The following is a 17,413-nucleotide window of genomic DNA, read 5'->3' on the forward strand; positions in this document are numbered from 1 at the left end:
TTAATCGTGCTGACGTAGGTTGCCGCCTGCGACCGACTCTGAATTAGCCCGTAGAGATAGGAGGTGTGCTTTCATTGTTGTGGGTGTTTCCGCGCTTATGATGTGCGTTGCGACTGAGCGCTCGTTTTACATATTCTCGATAACTTTGGGTGCGACCTATCGCTCCCGAGCGACCGCCTCTGAATGAGGTCCATAGTGTGTACCTGGTATGTTGCTGATGATGCGCGCTCCCACACGTCATTAGCTACATCGCCCATCAGACCTGCATGCAGGTCCGACGGGCGACATCGTTAGAGAGGCCATGCTGCCTAATGCAGCAAGGTCCCTGCTCTCGCTTCGTCGCTCCCGGCACCCCTCCGGGTTGCATCGCTAACAGGGTTGGTACACACTAGACATCGTCTATGATCAGGTTGTTGTAAATCCATGGAGCACCGGCTGGGGAAGGAGACGCTGGAAGCCGTGGCACTGGCGAGTAGACCACAGGTTGCAGGTGCGCCCCAGCACTGCCATAACGTGTTTCTCTGTAGTAGCAGTATCGTCAGAGGAAAAGGTGGTTAGTGGAAGCAGGTGCATCGGAAGAGCCTGTTTGTACAGTACCTTCCACATAATTAGTGATATATTAGTGATATATTTCACCTAATGAAACAATTGAAAATCTAGCACACCTTTTAAAACACCATCATTATATTAAAAGGTCAGGTTAACCAATAATATATAAGAATAAAAATTAGATTGAATTATTATACACATTTAAAAAGAAAAATGGATAAATAATACTTAATAATAAAAATAAATGAAAAAATAATGATTAATAAAAAAATGAGACGGCTCTACATAATGTAGTTTTTAACACATGATATAATAAAATATAATAATTAAAAATTGTATTGTATAATAAATTAATGCTAGCCATTAGACACTTATAAATTAAATTAGTGCAAAGCTATAAAAGGGTAAGATATATGAACCATACCATTTGTGTAAATAAATGTAATATTGACACTAATAATACAGCATGTATTTAATATATTCACTACCTTAGGAAATAAATTAGCTTGAGGAAATAACTAAAACCCCAATCAAATTGTGCCAGTACCATTGTGTGGGATAGGAGCAGGGACCTGTTCTCTAACCACACACAAAGGAACAAACAAATATTTGAATACAGAATAAATAACACCCCTCAAACAAAACCCCCACACTTATTATGCCCACAGAATAGGAAACAAAAAAAAAACATCTAGTGCTAAAAACCAGAGTAGAGTACATCTGTATAGGGTGCAGATCTAGATTACGCTATTAAGATATAGACTCATTAAGGCCCACTGGGGTTTAAAATAATTGGTAAATTCATAAAATGTCTTGGCGACAAAGACATCTAAATCAGTTGCCTCCTCTAGGGGTTTTCTTAATATGTTACAGTCTCATAATGCACATGCACTTGGGATTGCATCCATGAACAGAAGCATAATGTCTAGAAGGACTATGGACCTCATTCAGAGGCGCTCGCACTGAATGAGGGCAGACACTTTTTTCTTTTAAACTGGCCGCTCGCTAAGCTGTGGGTGACCACCCACAGTTCGGCCAGGTGATGGTCGTGATTATCGGCAGACGAGACCCTTGTGGTAGGGTCTCGTCTGCCGCAAGCCCCAGTGAGCTTCCTGCTCAAATAGAGCAGGAATCTCACTACTGAGTAGGTCCGCCCACAAACGGCAGGCGTTCCTCCAGGAACGCCTCCGTTTGTCCAGCCACCCTCTCCTCCCAATCTACAAAACGGGACGAGCTGTCGATCAACATCGACAGCCGTCCCATTTGTAGCGAGCCCCGGAGCGAGTGAATTTCTCACTCGCTACAGGGCTTGCGCACGCACGGCGCCTGCGCAGTGCCCCACCATTGACCCACTTGCGAGCGGGTCTGAATGAGGGCCAATGTGTAGGTAAACCTTTCATGGCATTTCTTCTATGTTCATTAAATTTGTTTTTCAGAGGTCTTGTAGTCCTCCCTCCCTACATAGTAAATATCTCAGCTGCTTCGAATAAGGTAGATGACAAACTCAGTACTACAGTAATATGCTTAACACACAAATTTATTTCATCAACCAAGTAGTCAAGCGGGAGAGGGAAGATACAAGGATGACACCCAGACAGTGGACTTCAGGGAAAAGAATGAGGATAATTTTAGCACAAATAACAGCGAGGTATGATGGTAGAGGTGGACCCTGGATGTGGGAAAGACTCTAAGGTAGACATGTTGAGTTTAAGAAAGTGTTGTCACATCCAGAAAGAGAGACCACTGAGATATTAGAGTAGTTTGAGAGGAAGAGGTTAGAGAAGGAGACTTATAATTGTTTATCGTCAGCATAAAGGTGTACTGTAAAAGCTCTGTTATGGTATTGTTGCTGCAGTATTTTCTGTTCAGTCTGATGTAGCTATTGCAGCCCCTTATTACTCAATCAAGAACGTCACATTTAGATTATTTGGATAAAATACACATTGTGTTCTACACGTGCACAAAACACCCTTATGCAGATTTGGTCACAATTGTTCCTTACAACTCCTAATACTTAGAGATGTGCAATGGGGAAGGGTAGGGCTGGGACAGACGCTAAGAAAGACACAAAAGGACACACTGATAATGATGAATGACCACTTCTTTTGATTGGCTGAGTGTGTCTTGCTCCCTCCTACTGATACTGTATATAACTGTGTGGGTGATGTGGTCTGTTCTGTTTTGTTTGATAATACCTTTCTAAAGAGTGGAGCAATTTTCCCAGTAGATAGTGATACTTTATATAACAATCACAAAAAGAACACTGACATTGAAATCTTTACACCAGCCAGGCATACAGTAATAAAATAAACAAACTATTTTTCTGAATCAAGCTCTTTTTTTCTCCATTGTGGAGGTAGTTGACATATTAGCAAAGTAGTGTTAAACGTTTATGCTCCTTGTACATTTGGTTCTGTTCTTTGAACTGTTTATTATACTATTATACCAATTACTGTTGACGTATTATTTATGAAAATTTCTTTTTTTTCTAAAATATAACATATTTGTCATTACATCAAACCAAAGAGGCTGGTGATTGCTAAAATACACCTAAATAAAACCTAGTGCTATTAGACTCCTGATGACACATAATTGATTTTAGTCTAAAACTGTTCTATTAAAGGGGCTGATTCAGACCCGCTCGCAAGCGCAAAGCACTCGCAAGCGGGTCGATTGTTTCCCCCTGCGCATGAGCCGCCTCCGGCGTGCGCATACGCGAGCCCCAATCGCTCCAGGGCTTGCTACAAGACTGGGAGGCTGTCGATGTTGATTGACAGCTCGCCCCGTTTTGTAGGTGGGGGGGTGGCTGCACAAACGCAGGCGTTCCCTTAGGATGTCAGTAGTGGACTTCCTGCTCTATTAGAGCAGGAAGTCCACTCGGGCTTGCGAGAGCTGAGACCCTACCACAGGATCTCCTCGCAAGCCCGATGGATAATCGCGGCCATCTCCAGCCCGCTTGCACAAGCTGTGGATGGGCACCCACAGCTTAGCGAGCGGGCAGGAGAAAAAAAATAATAAATAAATCCCTGCCCTGATTCAGAGCGAGCAATCACAAACAGCGAGCGGCTTTGAATCAGCCCCAAAGTCTTTAAATATACCAGTCTGTGAGATGTCCCATAGCTGGTTAAGGCATTTCCAAGCACAAGCTTTATCATGGAGATAAAAGCAAATTATTTATTTTTATTGAGCAAATTTGCCTCAATGCTAGGTGCTATATTTGGCACAAGCCTAAGAGTGCATATCATGCCAAGAACACTTCTCCTACCATCAAGCATGTTGGCAGTGGTATAATGATATAGGGAGTGGAAAATGTTGCAAAATACAAGGCAACATGACTGATGAGACATTACCTGCTGCAGTCTGCAAGAGACTTGTGGCTTGGGAAAAGATCCATTAGCTATTCACTTAACAGTACACAATAAGTACTGTAGAGAAGGTGGAAATGAGCGGTAATATATGCTTTAATTGTCGCATTCTAGTAATTGGCCACAGATTTGCACTAGAACTTCAAAACAAGTAATCATTAGTAGCAGTGGAATGACCAGAGTGGTGAGCTTTACACCTGTGTCTCTTAGATATGTTCCTGCTGAAGTGACTAATCTCGTAGATCTAGTCTGACATAGAACATAGTGTGAAAGTTGATGTTCTAGAATGATAAAAGTATTTTGTTTAGATCTGTTATGTCCATCATGATGAACCATAATTGTTTAGAAGCTGATAAAGTTTGTATTTTTCAGTAGTTGTAGATTTTATGTTTTAATGTGGCGCAGATTTTATTTTGTAGAATCATTTAACGTATTGTATTTATTATTGTGTCTGACAGTACAGAAGCTATGGACTTCTACAGTGAACACCAGTCAAAGTCTTTTTTCAAGTAAGTTCTTGTAATGTTGACGTTTTCTTTTCCTTCTCTTGACTCCCACTTATTTCAAATCTGTTTATTTTGTCTGTAGCTGTTAGAATACTGTAACAGTTTTGTTCCAAATGATACAGCAGTCATTGTTTGTACAACCTAATAAGCTGCATAGCCACCTATTACTAATATGTAGGGATGTGCAGTCACCCTGTCATACTCCTGAGATTTGATATAAAAATGATTAGAATAATACAAAGAAGACATTTATAACTATTGTTTATTGTAATCATTTTTATAGTTAACACTCACCAGCTTTGTAAGCTCCCTGGGACTGCAGGGAGGCGAGAGATGAGGTAGCAACAGCTCAGCCATGCTTCTGTATAGTCAGATGCTGCTTGCAGAGATGGGGGTGGGGACACACCATGGACAGTAAGCTGACAGAAAGATAGCTAATAGAGGCATGCCTCTGAGTATGGGGGTCGTGCCTTGAGCACTGATGGACACCTTGGATGTGTCATGTGAACAGGAAGTGCACTGCAGTGTTTAGAGATTGAGCTCAGTCAGCAGAAGCAAGAGAAGACACAGTGATGCAGGTAGGAGAATCAAAGGACACTGAAGCTTAGTGTGGTGAGGTAGAGTTACAGTGAGTAGGGGGTGCTCCCAGCACTCAGACCCATCTCCATGTGTGCCTCCCCAGCCATTGTCCTCACCGCACATCACTGCTAATATGTTCTTACCCTGCCACAGAGACTGCTCTATGCAGTTATTTTTCTGGGACTCCCATATTCATCTCACAGCTGTTGGTTGAAAGCTGGGGTTGGAAACGGGAGTCACGCATTGCTAGATTGAGGTCCACATGGTGCTGAAATTTATGAAGGGCCTACTCTGTGCCGTAGCGGGAGTGTGACTAGTGATATGCGGTGTGTGCCAGTGTTGTGGGGGTGTGGTCTGTACAGGGGGTATTGCCTACTCTCTTCACTTAATGAGGTAGACAACAAATAAACATGACTGTAATATGACAAAAAATAAAAATGGCACTTAATGATGATGTAAGAAACCCACTAAAGAGCATATGGGTCACGTGGTGATGTCATGAATGGGAAATCTCTATATAAAAAAGAGAAGCCTTACCTTACAGGGACATATTTATTAAAATATGTGGTCTTCCTTCCCCCATGCCCCGCCCCCCGAAAATTAGGAATCCTAATCTACGCAAATCGCGGCAATAAGTATTCTTGTTCAGCTCGGATGTAACAATTTTAATCACTGGGACAAGTGCTCTGATAAAAACCTGTGCCAGCAATCAGGAAAAAGTAAAGTGATCGTATTCGCAATCACATTACTTCCATTTACGACGCTGTTGCGGCTAGTGCGTATGCGGAACTGAAAAGCCGCGCAGTATCCGCAAGAGTTCCGTAGATAGAAGTAAAGTAGTCGCAGATGCATGCAGATAAGATGTCCTGCAGCCCACCAGAGGGGGATTGCAAAATCCATCTCTGGCATGGCAGCCCCATAACAGCTTTGCGGATCTTGTTAAATACCGTACCATAGAAAACTATGGAGACGGATGCTGTGTGAGCAGGCAGACAGAAAGCAGGAGATATCTCCAATATCGCCTGCTTTCCTCTTTTGCAAAAGGCTAAATGCGATTTGGGACCCACCAGAGAGGGAAAGGCAGGGCAGCCCCCCACAGCAGGTGGAGACAGCTGCTTCTTGGAGCCGGCGGACATAGATATTTCCTGCTTTCTTCTTTGGTACATCTGTGGGATACTTAATTCTGCCCTTAAACATTGCGGAAACAGCAGTTTCTGCATATTTAAGGCAGAATTGATTAATAAATGTCCCCATAGTGAGAAAAATCTTAGATGTAGTCACTATTGTGAGAACTAAAAAAAATATATGTAATTATTACAATTTTGTCAGTGTCTGCATACTGGAGGGGAGCAGCACTGCAGAAGCCAGCAGGAAACAACACTTCTATGACCCTGATCAGCTGCAGCCAGCAGGACTGACCCAGTCTGACACCTCAGGAGAGCAGTTCCTGGCTGGTCAGCCCTCACAGAGCTCACTGGTAGGACACCGCTGCTTCGTCCTGGGCGCGGACCTGTTATAGGGCGGTATTTATGTGACGACGCACAGCACAGAGACACTGTGTAGTATGCGACTTAGGGAGGGCTAGTGAAGCCTTCCTCTGTGCCGCCATGTTTCATTTATGCCGGTATGTGATTCGCAGAGGGGAGGGGTGCACTTCCCTCGGCTGGGGAAGGGCCTCGACGGCCACTGACCACCTGCTGTAGCAAGAAAATAAAAATCCTTTCTACAGCAGCACAGCAAATACTGTGGGTCTATTTTGATAGGGGCCTGGAGCTTCAGTTCTATTTGCCCCTTTGTTAATGGGATGCAATCGGGAAGCCGGCTGACATTATACCGACAGCCGGCTTCCCGAGGGTGAAATGCCCGGCATCTAGATGAAGACACAGCTCATTTCACCGACGCCGGGAGACCGGCGCCCAGCATCCCGATCGAAGGGATGCCGGGCGCCGCGAGCGGACAGCCGCGGGGGGGAGGGTTAGGTTTAGTGCACCCGGAGGGGACTTAGGGTTAGGCACCCCCCCGGGAGGGTTAGGGTTAGGCTAGAGGGAGGGGAGGGTAAGGGTTAGGCACCCCCGGGGGGGACTTAGGGTTAGGCACCCCCGTGACTTAGGTTTAGGCAGTGGGGAAGGGGGGAGTTATGGTTAGGCACTTACAGGGGGGAGGTTAGGGTTAAGCACCCCTAAGGAGGGTTAGGGGGGTTAGGTTAGACATTACTTACCTTACGACGATCGGGATTTCCAGCGCTGTCGGGCTGCCGCTGCCGGGATCTGTTCCAGTGTCGGGCCGGCGGTATTTCATACCGATTCCTTGATTCCTGCACTGGAGTCACACAATCACTAAACGAATCACAGGTTGGTTTGCCAAATGTGACCCTGACTCAGGATTGCACAGAATCTGGATTATTTAACTCTAATGACAACTTCCCAATATTGTATGTGTTAAAACATATACTGTATATGTTTTCTCTATTTACCAATCTTTTCCTCTCTTTTACTTACTCTAAAAATGGTTTAATTTCTACAGTGGAGGAGGTGCTCCTAACTAGAGCAACATAGCTATCTGTATAGACAGTAGGGGTTGCAGGTAACCATTACATAGTCTATCCTTTCAACTTTATTCACTTACACAAAAGAAACTATGCAGCTTTCACCACATTATTGGTGTCAGAAAGGAATCCATCTTCATCAAGCGGTTGTGGAAATGCCCTTTCTACATTTTGGGATAGCCTCCACATCATTAGTTTCATTCCCTCACCCTCGTCATGTAGTATTTTTGGTGGTATAGCCCACTAGATTCTCTAATCTTACTTATTAACAGTTTGAAACTATTGTTTCCCCCTGATTTGTGGGCTTCAGTGCTCTACAAGTTTAGTAAGAACTACGGAGAGGTCTACACCATCCATAAGTACTTCTACGCTGGTGAATTGAGCAAACAGCTGGAAGCTCAGGATAGGAACCCACCAATATTACTGCAGAGGGAACAGGTGGAAGAATGTAAAAGGAGGGTGGCAAATCCATCCCCGTCCCATTATTCAGAAGGCGGTCAGAGGGTTAAGAGTGCAATAAAAGTTTCTGCAGTCCAAGTGAATTTAGAATTTAAATACCTTAACTAGAGAACATTAGACAATGTTCTAATAACCTTGTCAAATTCATAGTTCTTTTTAGTTCAGGAAACATTACCAATTGCAATTTAACAATATTCTGCTTCTAGTGAAGTAATATAAAACTTGGTACACTCTGTAATAATTGGGCCAGACAGCCATTTCTTGGCTGCCTGGCCCGATTATTGCACAGTGTGTACACAGCACCGTAGGCCAACGACTGTCAACAAATCAGTCGGATCTGCTCCCAACATCTGGACTGTTGCATGTTGGTTTTTAAGTTCTGATGAGCCGGGCTGGTGCCGCAAAGGTGTTGTGTGCAGAGAACGTCCGACCTAGTGCATTTAAAACATCACCTAGAAGATCATTAGAGCATTTATCATTCAGATAGGAATGATAATTGAGTACCGTGGACATTGGACATCGGATGTCCTCTGGATCGTTTACGCTCTCAGAAAAAAATAAAAATCGTGTAATGTTTCTCATATCCTCCAGGTGTGTACCTAGCTTCAGACTTCTAACAACAAGGACTTTACAGTGTACAAATAATGCTACGATTAATGTCATGGTACAGGTTAGCAATCTTTCTCACACCAGAGGGCCAGTCAGCTAGATGTTAGCTCATTCTTTCATTTCAGCTGCAGTGCCTTCTGTGCACGCCATTCTGTTTTATATATGTCTTTCCCTTCCACTGCCCTCTAGCAGACATTTTGTTCTATTCAATGTCATTGTAGTAAATAATTAAAAAATCTTGAACTGCAGTGTGAAGGCACAGTTTCTGTTGAATTCTAATTTGTTAAACAAGGCACAAGGTATGCTGACAGGGTTGCAAATTTAAATGTATATAGGCTAAAGTGAAGACAGTGGTGTGATCTTTATTCTTATATAGAACTCACAATGTATATTACTCATATATCCTATAGAGCTTGCACTTTAAATTTACAAATGACAGAAAAGGTAATATTCTCCCATATCGGTACCCTTGAGTTTAACTGATTATGCCTACATCATTAATAATCTGCTTTTGGAGTAATCTGTTGGTTTCAGGCTCCACATGACAAATGTATTCAGTTTAGTATTGATTCTCACCATTAATAAAAATACATGTTATTTATTTTGTGTGTAACAAATATGCATATTTGATTGTGGAAAAGCTTAAATTGGTGTCTTCTAAATCTTTAAACGCATTTATATACAGCACTGACGTGCGGTGAGGTAAATGGCTGGGGAGGCACTGGCTAGTATCAGAGCCAGATCTACAGATACATATATGAACCTGAAGGATTATGTGGGTATTATACAAAAATGCAGCAGTATATAGTTGTCACAGTCGTGGGATTTTGAGGCTGTGTTCCTGGTGATTGGTGGTAGCACGGGAGCTACTTGGTGTGGCTGGGAAGCCGTAAGGTGAATGGTGATAGCGCGGGAGCTACTTGGTGCGGCTGGGAAGCCGTAAGGTGAACGGTGACAGTACGGACTGCTTGGAGCGGCTGGGAAGCCATTGGGAGAATGGTGGCAGTGCGGACTGCTTGGAGCGACTGGGAAGCCGTTTGGAGGGGTATTTGCTGGATGGTAGCAAATACTGAGGTCAGTGAAGAGGCTCACTTAGTCAGACTAAGGGACTTGTTGCACTGGCAACTTGTGAGTGCAACAAGAAGTCCTTTTATAGGATCCACAGGATGCTGATTGGCTGAGAAGGAAGGAGAAACATCCTCATTGGTTAGTGGAGTCACATGGGCAAAACCAAGATGGCCGCTCCCATGGACCGGAGGGCAGCATTTCCCGCATGTGAGTATTGGAGCCGCAGCAGTCAGCAGGAGCTGGTGTGGAAGTGAGGGGACAGCGGGACCCGTCGGAGAGGACAGCAGCGGGACCTGCACCACAGGGAGAAAACACCGCTGCACATCGTGGGAGCTGGGAGACACCGTGGGTCAGCGCCCGCAATGGTAAGTGACGGGGTCTGATCCTGGGGTCTCTGTTGCGCGCTGTGACAATAGTGCTGGAAATTTGATGAGTTTTGATCAGGGATGTGTGGAAAAGGTAGACAGGGGAGGTAGTGCCTCACCTGCCATACACTTTTTACTCCAGAGTTTTGAAGAGAGTTGAAAATGATTAGAATAATACAAAGAAGATATTTATAATATTTTCTTTAAATATTTCTTATAATTTTTATAGTCAAAACTTTGGAGTATACCTAAGTATGACAGGAAAGGCTCTGCCTTACCTGACCTCACATCACTGATATACAGAATAAATAATAAAAAATAAACAAAAAAAGTATACACACTATAAAAAAAAAGGAAGTAATTTTCAGCACTATGATCTCTACAGTACATAGGCATTTAAGTGATCACATATGCTTCTAATATCGGTACGTGTGTGGTCCCAAAGTGATTAGCAAACTAACAAATATTGAGTCATGTAGTCTGTTTGGTAGATGAAACCTTGTGCTCTAACCTGACAACCACACTAATGCGGGTCATACATCTACGTCCCCGATTCCCCGTTCTGCCAATTTAATCAGTGATCCGATTTGTTGATCAGTTGGTGGATCAGGGGAAAACTGCATGTTAAAAATCCCCAACTCCATGTTCCCAATCATTTTGTGATTGGGATCCGTGAATCGAGGATTTCCAACATGTTGAATATTCCCTGACCCCAGCATCAACAGAACAGAGAATTGAGGCAATGCATTGCAGATGTATGGGCTGTGTAAGAGATGCTCATGTGATACAGTCCCTGTGCACAAGCAACAAAACAGGATCGATTTATAGTTTGGTTATACACATGGGCTAAATATATTCAATGTGACCACCTAAGAACTGCATCACATGGAAGCCTTGGGTAGAATAACGGGATTACACAGTGTATAAATTAGATTTTGTATTACTAGCCACTTTTGCCTTCATGGAAGAGTTTATACTTCGGCATTAGTCACTAAACTCCCACCCAACATTTTGCTACACCTCAACATAAACCTGCACTATTTTTGGGGGGATGAATGAACTCAAGTCCTTATGGAAGTGAAACTGTTGACTGAATTACTTTGCATCATTTATGCTTTATAATGGCTGTTATACCCCCATCTAGATGAACACTATTATACACCAATTCCTCCTGTGATTATGTAATTTCAAACTTAATTTTAGGGCACACTAATGGAATCATAGGTAGAAGGTTGTACTAGGTGCTGATGCATAATTCAAGCCAGGGTTTTCTTCTGTCTATGGTTTTACTTTTTATACAAAAGATTTTTCTTTAAATTACCAGCTGCTGATATATCTGCATGCGAAATGCTACATTACAGTGACACAGCTGCATTTCACATGCAGATATAACAGGGCCGTATTCAATTAGTTTCGCACCCGCAGAAAAGTTTTGCCTGCCTTATTTTCACCGACATCGCAGAAGCTTATCGTGCGCGTCCCCGCTATTTGCCGTATTCAATTGCAAAAGACACGGAAACGGCAAACGGCTAATTCACACCAGGAGGAAAGTGCTGTCAGCATTGGGGAAACCAGCCTGAACACCCCAAAAATATGCATTAACATTGGGGATCAATGTAGATGTGTCCGAATAGCCCTAATAAAACTCTTTGGGGTACTTAAGTTGTTTCAATAGCTTCCTATTAGTGTCTTTGCACAAGTGGTGAAGAATGTCATTAAGCAGTAATTTTTGGTGAAAATAAGTAGTCCTGGCAAATTTGTGGTACATGAAAATGGGTGCTAGCATATTTTAATGTCTCCAAAAGGAAGTTTTAAAAAACATGAAAAACACACCTGTTACATGCACCTGTAATCTTAAAAACACCTGACCCATCCTTGCAGACCCCCAAGAAGTCTATTTCGCTAGTTTTTATACTTGTCCCCCCACTTTGTGCTTGTTCGCCCCCAAAATTAAAGTACTTTTTTGGAGTGTTCTTAAGTTATTCCCCGGGATTTTATAACACAGTTGTCCTTTGGGGGTTGTCCCAAGGGTTCTGAGAGGTTTCCCCACCTTTACACCCCAAAATAAAAATGTTGCACTTCTTTTCACCTGCTATTCAGTAGCAAATCTTTTTCGCCTATTACATTGTGTTGACTTTCCATGTAGATGAAAACCAGCTGGAATTGAATACGGAGATAAGTTCCGACCTGGCGAAAAGACGCAATTGGCGATACTTTTTCGCGGAAAACAGCTTTACGTTCTAATTGAATACAGCCCACAACCGCAGTCGCACACAGAACATAGGCATGCTGCATATAATTTTAACCAGCAGAAGCTGCTTGTGCAATCATCAGTTTGCGAAAAAGATGCATTTTAAGGGAAAAAGTTGCACGAAAAGACGCTCAGCGGTACTGAGCTGCATGGCGCTCCTGCGTTATGTGTAACGTGACTTGTAGCGCCCAGTGGATAGATGTATGTGGACACATCTGTACATTACAGTAACCAAAACATAAACAGAGCACAAGTAACAATTAGCTCCACAATTCTCAGTACACAATACAGCTGGGAAGCAAGGAGAGCGAGGGAGTAATCGGCGAAAGGTGGAACCTGTCTCCAAAAGTGACGGCATGACTAGCTGGAGTAGAGCCACTGAAAGAGATAAACGGCTATGAGCGAGAGGAATTCCGGGCTAAATGGCCACTGAGTAGGTGAAGGTTGTCATTGAAGTGCTAGAGAAGAGGAATGTGAGAACAGAAGGGAGGAGGACCCTGCTCCTAGGAGCTTACAATCTAGGGTAGACAGACAGATGACATGAGGTATGAGCATGTTGATGTGGATAATAGAACCTAAGGGGTATATTTACTAAAGTGCGGGTTTATAGAAGTGGAGATGTTGCCCATAGCAAACAATCAGATTCTACTTATTTATCTAGCAACTTCTATAAGATAATAGCTAGAATCTGATTGGTTGCTATGAACAACATCTTCACTTCTATAAACCCGCACTTTAGTAAATGTACCCCTAAGAGGCCAGGCCTATTAATTAGAGATGACCAGTATGGTTTTACTCTGTTATGTTCGGATCTTAAAACTGGCATCTTATTGCCTATCCAGCTCTCACGTGTTTTGGATACGCATAAGTATAAATCCAAACGTGCGCTAATTTGGAGAAAAGAACTGAGTCAAAACCGTACCTCTTATACCTACTTTTAAGGCATATTCTTGGGTGTGCACACCTTTGCTAAACTATAATTGCATATTGGCGTATTTTAAAGTATGGAAATGCTGTTTGATAAAAGTACCATTCATTGTGATGAAAAGGTACACTCTATTATAAACAAGCTAGAGGCTGCTGTATAAGATTGGCTGTGAAGAACCCTGATTATGTATGGTTTCTTTCCTAGTATAGAAATAGTGTTTCTTCAGGCTTTCTAGGCAGTATACTGTATAATGGCATTCTTGTATTGATGTATTAGTGGCAGCCCTGAAAGTCTTGTTTCCTAACTATAAAAGTAGCAGTAACTGTCAGATTGAAATGTTAGAATGTCCTAATCCTTTATGCTGTTAACAATTCATATGCTGTTAACACATCTGAAGCTGTTGTTTTTTTTTATATATTAAATACAATGCAAACTGTATTTTATTGTGTACTAGCTGGAGTACCCGGCGTTGCCCGGGATTTTAAGTATGTTTGTTTACCATCATCCTCCAACCAACCTCTCCTTAGGCAGGCCTCACGAAAAGTGTGACAAACGTCCCCATCAATAGTTCTAAGGTCTTCGAAGGAAGCAGGACCTGTAACGGTGTTAAGCAAACTTCGGAGATAGAAGCATTCAAAATTTGTAGGATGTACAGTGTAAACACGGCCAAGAGCTTCTGTTGCTCTGATACCAGGATGACCATCTACAGCGACTCCTGTTTTCTGCGCAGAAAATCTTTGGGAGAAGCATTCCATGTGTAATATTTTGGCAGCTCACAGTACAGCAGGGTCCTTGGCAAGTCATCATTTTGACACAGTTGGAAGAAAGAAGTAAATGTTGTTGCGTAATTTGGTATAGTCAGAGAGCTGAGAATGCTGGCAAAGCCTGCTAAAGCTCTCTTCGATAATAAACATTAAGATCATGATAAAACATGACAACACAAAACGCTTGCTCCGTGGCCCTACCCATATTCCGTGAGGCCCCACAATGAGCGTCCAGCAAAAATTGTGGTTTTAAATTAATTAAAAATGAACAGTAATTAATTTGCATCTGCCGTGTTTTATTATGCTTGTATGTAAAATTTCACGATCGTGGCTTGTAAACTGTGGATTTGTATATAAAGACAGATGGACAAATTTTCGCTTTTATATAGTAGATGGGCCTAGAAAGAGAAATGTTTTCAATGCTCCCCTCTGCTAAGCGGCCTATAATATCTTATTTTTCTAGTAAACTAAACTTTCTGCTTTCCCTAATAATCACCTCCCTGTCCTACCCCATCTGTGTCACACCTGTTTGTCTGCCTCTCCCCATTAGAATGTAAGCTCTCACGAGCAGGGCCCTCTACCCTATTGTGCTTCTCCTTGCTTATACTTTCATCTACTTCTTACTCCCCACTAGGGTACCTAACACTTGGTTGCTTGCGCCTTGTTGCTCATTTGAGTGTAGCAATGTAGCAGTGTACTGTATAGAAACCTTGTCCATGTCCTGCATTGTATTGTAATGTATTGTACTGTAAGTCACTGGTTTCTTGTTCACTTATTCATGTACTTTGTAAGGATCTGCGGAACACTTGTGGCACCATATAAATAAAGGATAATAATAATAGTATTTTTCTCTAATTTCTACAGTACTGTGCTATTTGTATTCTTTTATGACATATTTTGTAATTTTTTATAGAGGGCAAATTAATAAATCAGTCTTTTCAATGTTGGGCTTTACTCCTGTTAATGGTGTGCAGATCCAGTATTATTAAATACATTTTTCAACCGCAAAATCCTTTTTATACCATGATTTTCTAACCAAGTAAATTTTCAATTGGATACATTAATTATTGCAGTTTTCTGTCGTAGTGTCAAAGCTAATTTTAGATTAACCACTCTCTAAATGCCAAAGTACTGTTCTAGCTTTCCCGTGCTTAAATATATATTTTTTCGGCAGGCCAAATCATATAGTGTTATGTTAACTATGTTAACGTAGTGAAATGCTGCGTATTCTTGTTTTTTTTTTTTTTTAAAGCATTCATAAAGGTCTGAAAATTTTTTATTTTCTTATGTACTTTTTTTGTATTGCATTGTTTTGTTTTTTTTTTGTTTTTTTTGCAGTGACCTGGTCAGTTTTATGTCAAGTGGACCAATAGTTGCAATGGAAGTAATTGGAGATGAAGCTGTATCATCATGGAGAAAATTATTAGGTCCAACAAACTGTAGTGTTGCCCGAAGTGAATCTCCAGAAAGTATTAGAGCCAGATTTGGCACTGATGGTACCAAAAATGCAGCACACGGTTCTGACTCTATGGCTTCAGCTGCCCGAGTAAGTCCACTGAATCTGTTATCTGCTAATAAATTTCTATAAAGTACATTTGAGCAGATTAGGGGCCGGATATAATTAGCCTCAATATGTTACAGCGTGAGGAAATGGGTTCTAACTTACTGCCTGGAGCTATTCAATTAGAATCCCTTTTCCTTGCGGACTAAATCTATGGCTAACACGCGTTAACCAAAAGATTCTGGGATAAGTACCAGGAGCTATGGGTTAACTCATTTGCGGCAGCTGCAATAAGGGCAGAAAGCCCAACTTACTGCTGCATTACCAAATTACAGCTAGCGCAGCTGCTAACATGTGATAGCTCCTGCATCCTTTGCTGAATCACTCCCTAAGTGCAGGCTGTGGGCTATAATTAAATAGCCCTTAGAACTGCATCACGGCTAATCTTAACTTAGAGGATAATTGAATTTGGCGCTAAGTGATTACTAATTGTTTAAAATGGTTCCCCAACTTTCTGCTCACAAAATGCCTGCATTGTGTGAAAGAGATATGTGTACTTTAAGGCTAATCAACTGTTATATGCAGTTTGTTCTTACAATCTGCACTAAAGGATAGAAATGCTGTTGGTAACCGTTTTAGTACAAGAAAACAGTTGTGAATCTGTACTTTTATGCTCATTAATATAAATTTACATTTGTAAGCCAGAGAGCGGACAAACAATTTCTTCATGAGATCAAGGAGAATGCGATTTTGGAAATGATATAAATTGAAGTTTGTGCCCTACTGATAACGATATATACAGTATTATATACTGGTGACTATATGGGATATATGAGTGAATGTAGGATAACAGTATTTGTAGCATCTATGGTTAATAATATAAATATTTTCTTCATTTTTCCATGTAGCCTAACAGAGTTGTTGATGCCTCAGTTCATACAAATACAGTGGTATGCTAGCACAACACAGAATAGATAGACTTTTTAATTGTTTTTATTTTTGCATAGACTTTTTGCATGACTCTTGCATTGAGGTTTATTCATCATTTTTTCACATAATGTACTATGGAACATAAGTATTATAGACAAAGTTTAATACAGCACTAAATGAAACAGTAAAACATTGAGTAGGTAACGCTACTTGCAGGTATCTTCTTAAAAATAAATGCTTTATTCTTATGTAACAGAATCATTTACCAATATCTGCCCTTTAAATATGGTATATAAGCTTTTCCATTCTCTTTTTAATCATCCATCAGTCAATGCATATTTAATGAGGCAAACAGACTTCTTGCTTTGTGGTAGAAATCAATATAATTACATGAGACCTCTATACAGCAGAGAGCTTAGATGTTGCACAGTCTCTGCTCGCTCTCACTATAGCAACAGGTTCTTTTTGTATACTTTACTGAGGTTTCCAATATTCCTGTGCCCGTGTAACCATTTGTACCAATTATTATTATTAGTATTATGCTATTAATTATGCTGATTTACTTATAAGGTGTCACATTGTGCTTCAGGGCCAGACAGTGGGGAAAACAGGACATAAAACAGGGACATACAAGGTAGACAAAATAATTGCAGATGTGAAAACAAACATTATTTAGGACTCTGCTCATGATAAAGCTTACAGGCTAATGAGTGACAGTTTTCATAAAATATTGTTAGGATCCCATAGGTTACTTATGTTATATACTAAATTTATGGGCCGTACATAATAGCATACACTCCCAAGTTTTCAAGATGGGAAGAGGGACATCTGCCTGAAAATATGGGGTATGGCCTATCAACAAGGGGGTGTGGCCTTGTGAGAAATGCCATTCCCACGAGCCACGCCCCTGTTTTTGTCATGCTGGGGCTTGTCCAGCACTCCAGGAGCTTCTGGACAGCCCCAAGCCTCATCCAGACCTGGCAAACTGTATATG

The 17,413-nt window shown here is 41.6% G+C and overlaps 1 protein-coding gene across 2 annotated transcripts in view; it reads left to right on the plus strand.

Annotated features, from left to right (window-relative positions):
* Window positions 1-17,413, plus strand: part of NME7 (NME/NM23 family member 7) — a 194,536-nt gene that overhangs the window by 81,897 nt on the left and 95,226 nt on the right. For both annotated transcript variants that reach the window (XM_088444953.1, XM_088444954.1), the window contains exons 5-6: window positions 4,373-4,423; window positions 15,327-15,534. In XM_088444953.1, coding sequence (XP_088301079.1) covers window positions 4,373-4,423; window positions 15,327-15,534 — 259 coding nt within the window. The remainder of the gene's footprint in view (window positions 1-4,372; window positions 4,424-15,326; window positions 15,535-17,413) is intronic.

This window comes from Taudactylus pleione, unplaced genomic scaffold, assembly GCF_031769625.1.
Source record: "Taudactylus pleione unplaced genomic scaffold, aTauple2 ptg000374l, whole genome shotgun sequence".
Classification (NCBI taxonomy): domain Eukaryota; kingdom Metazoa; phylum Chordata; class Amphibia; order Anura; family Myobatrachidae; genus Taudactylus; species Taudactylus pleione.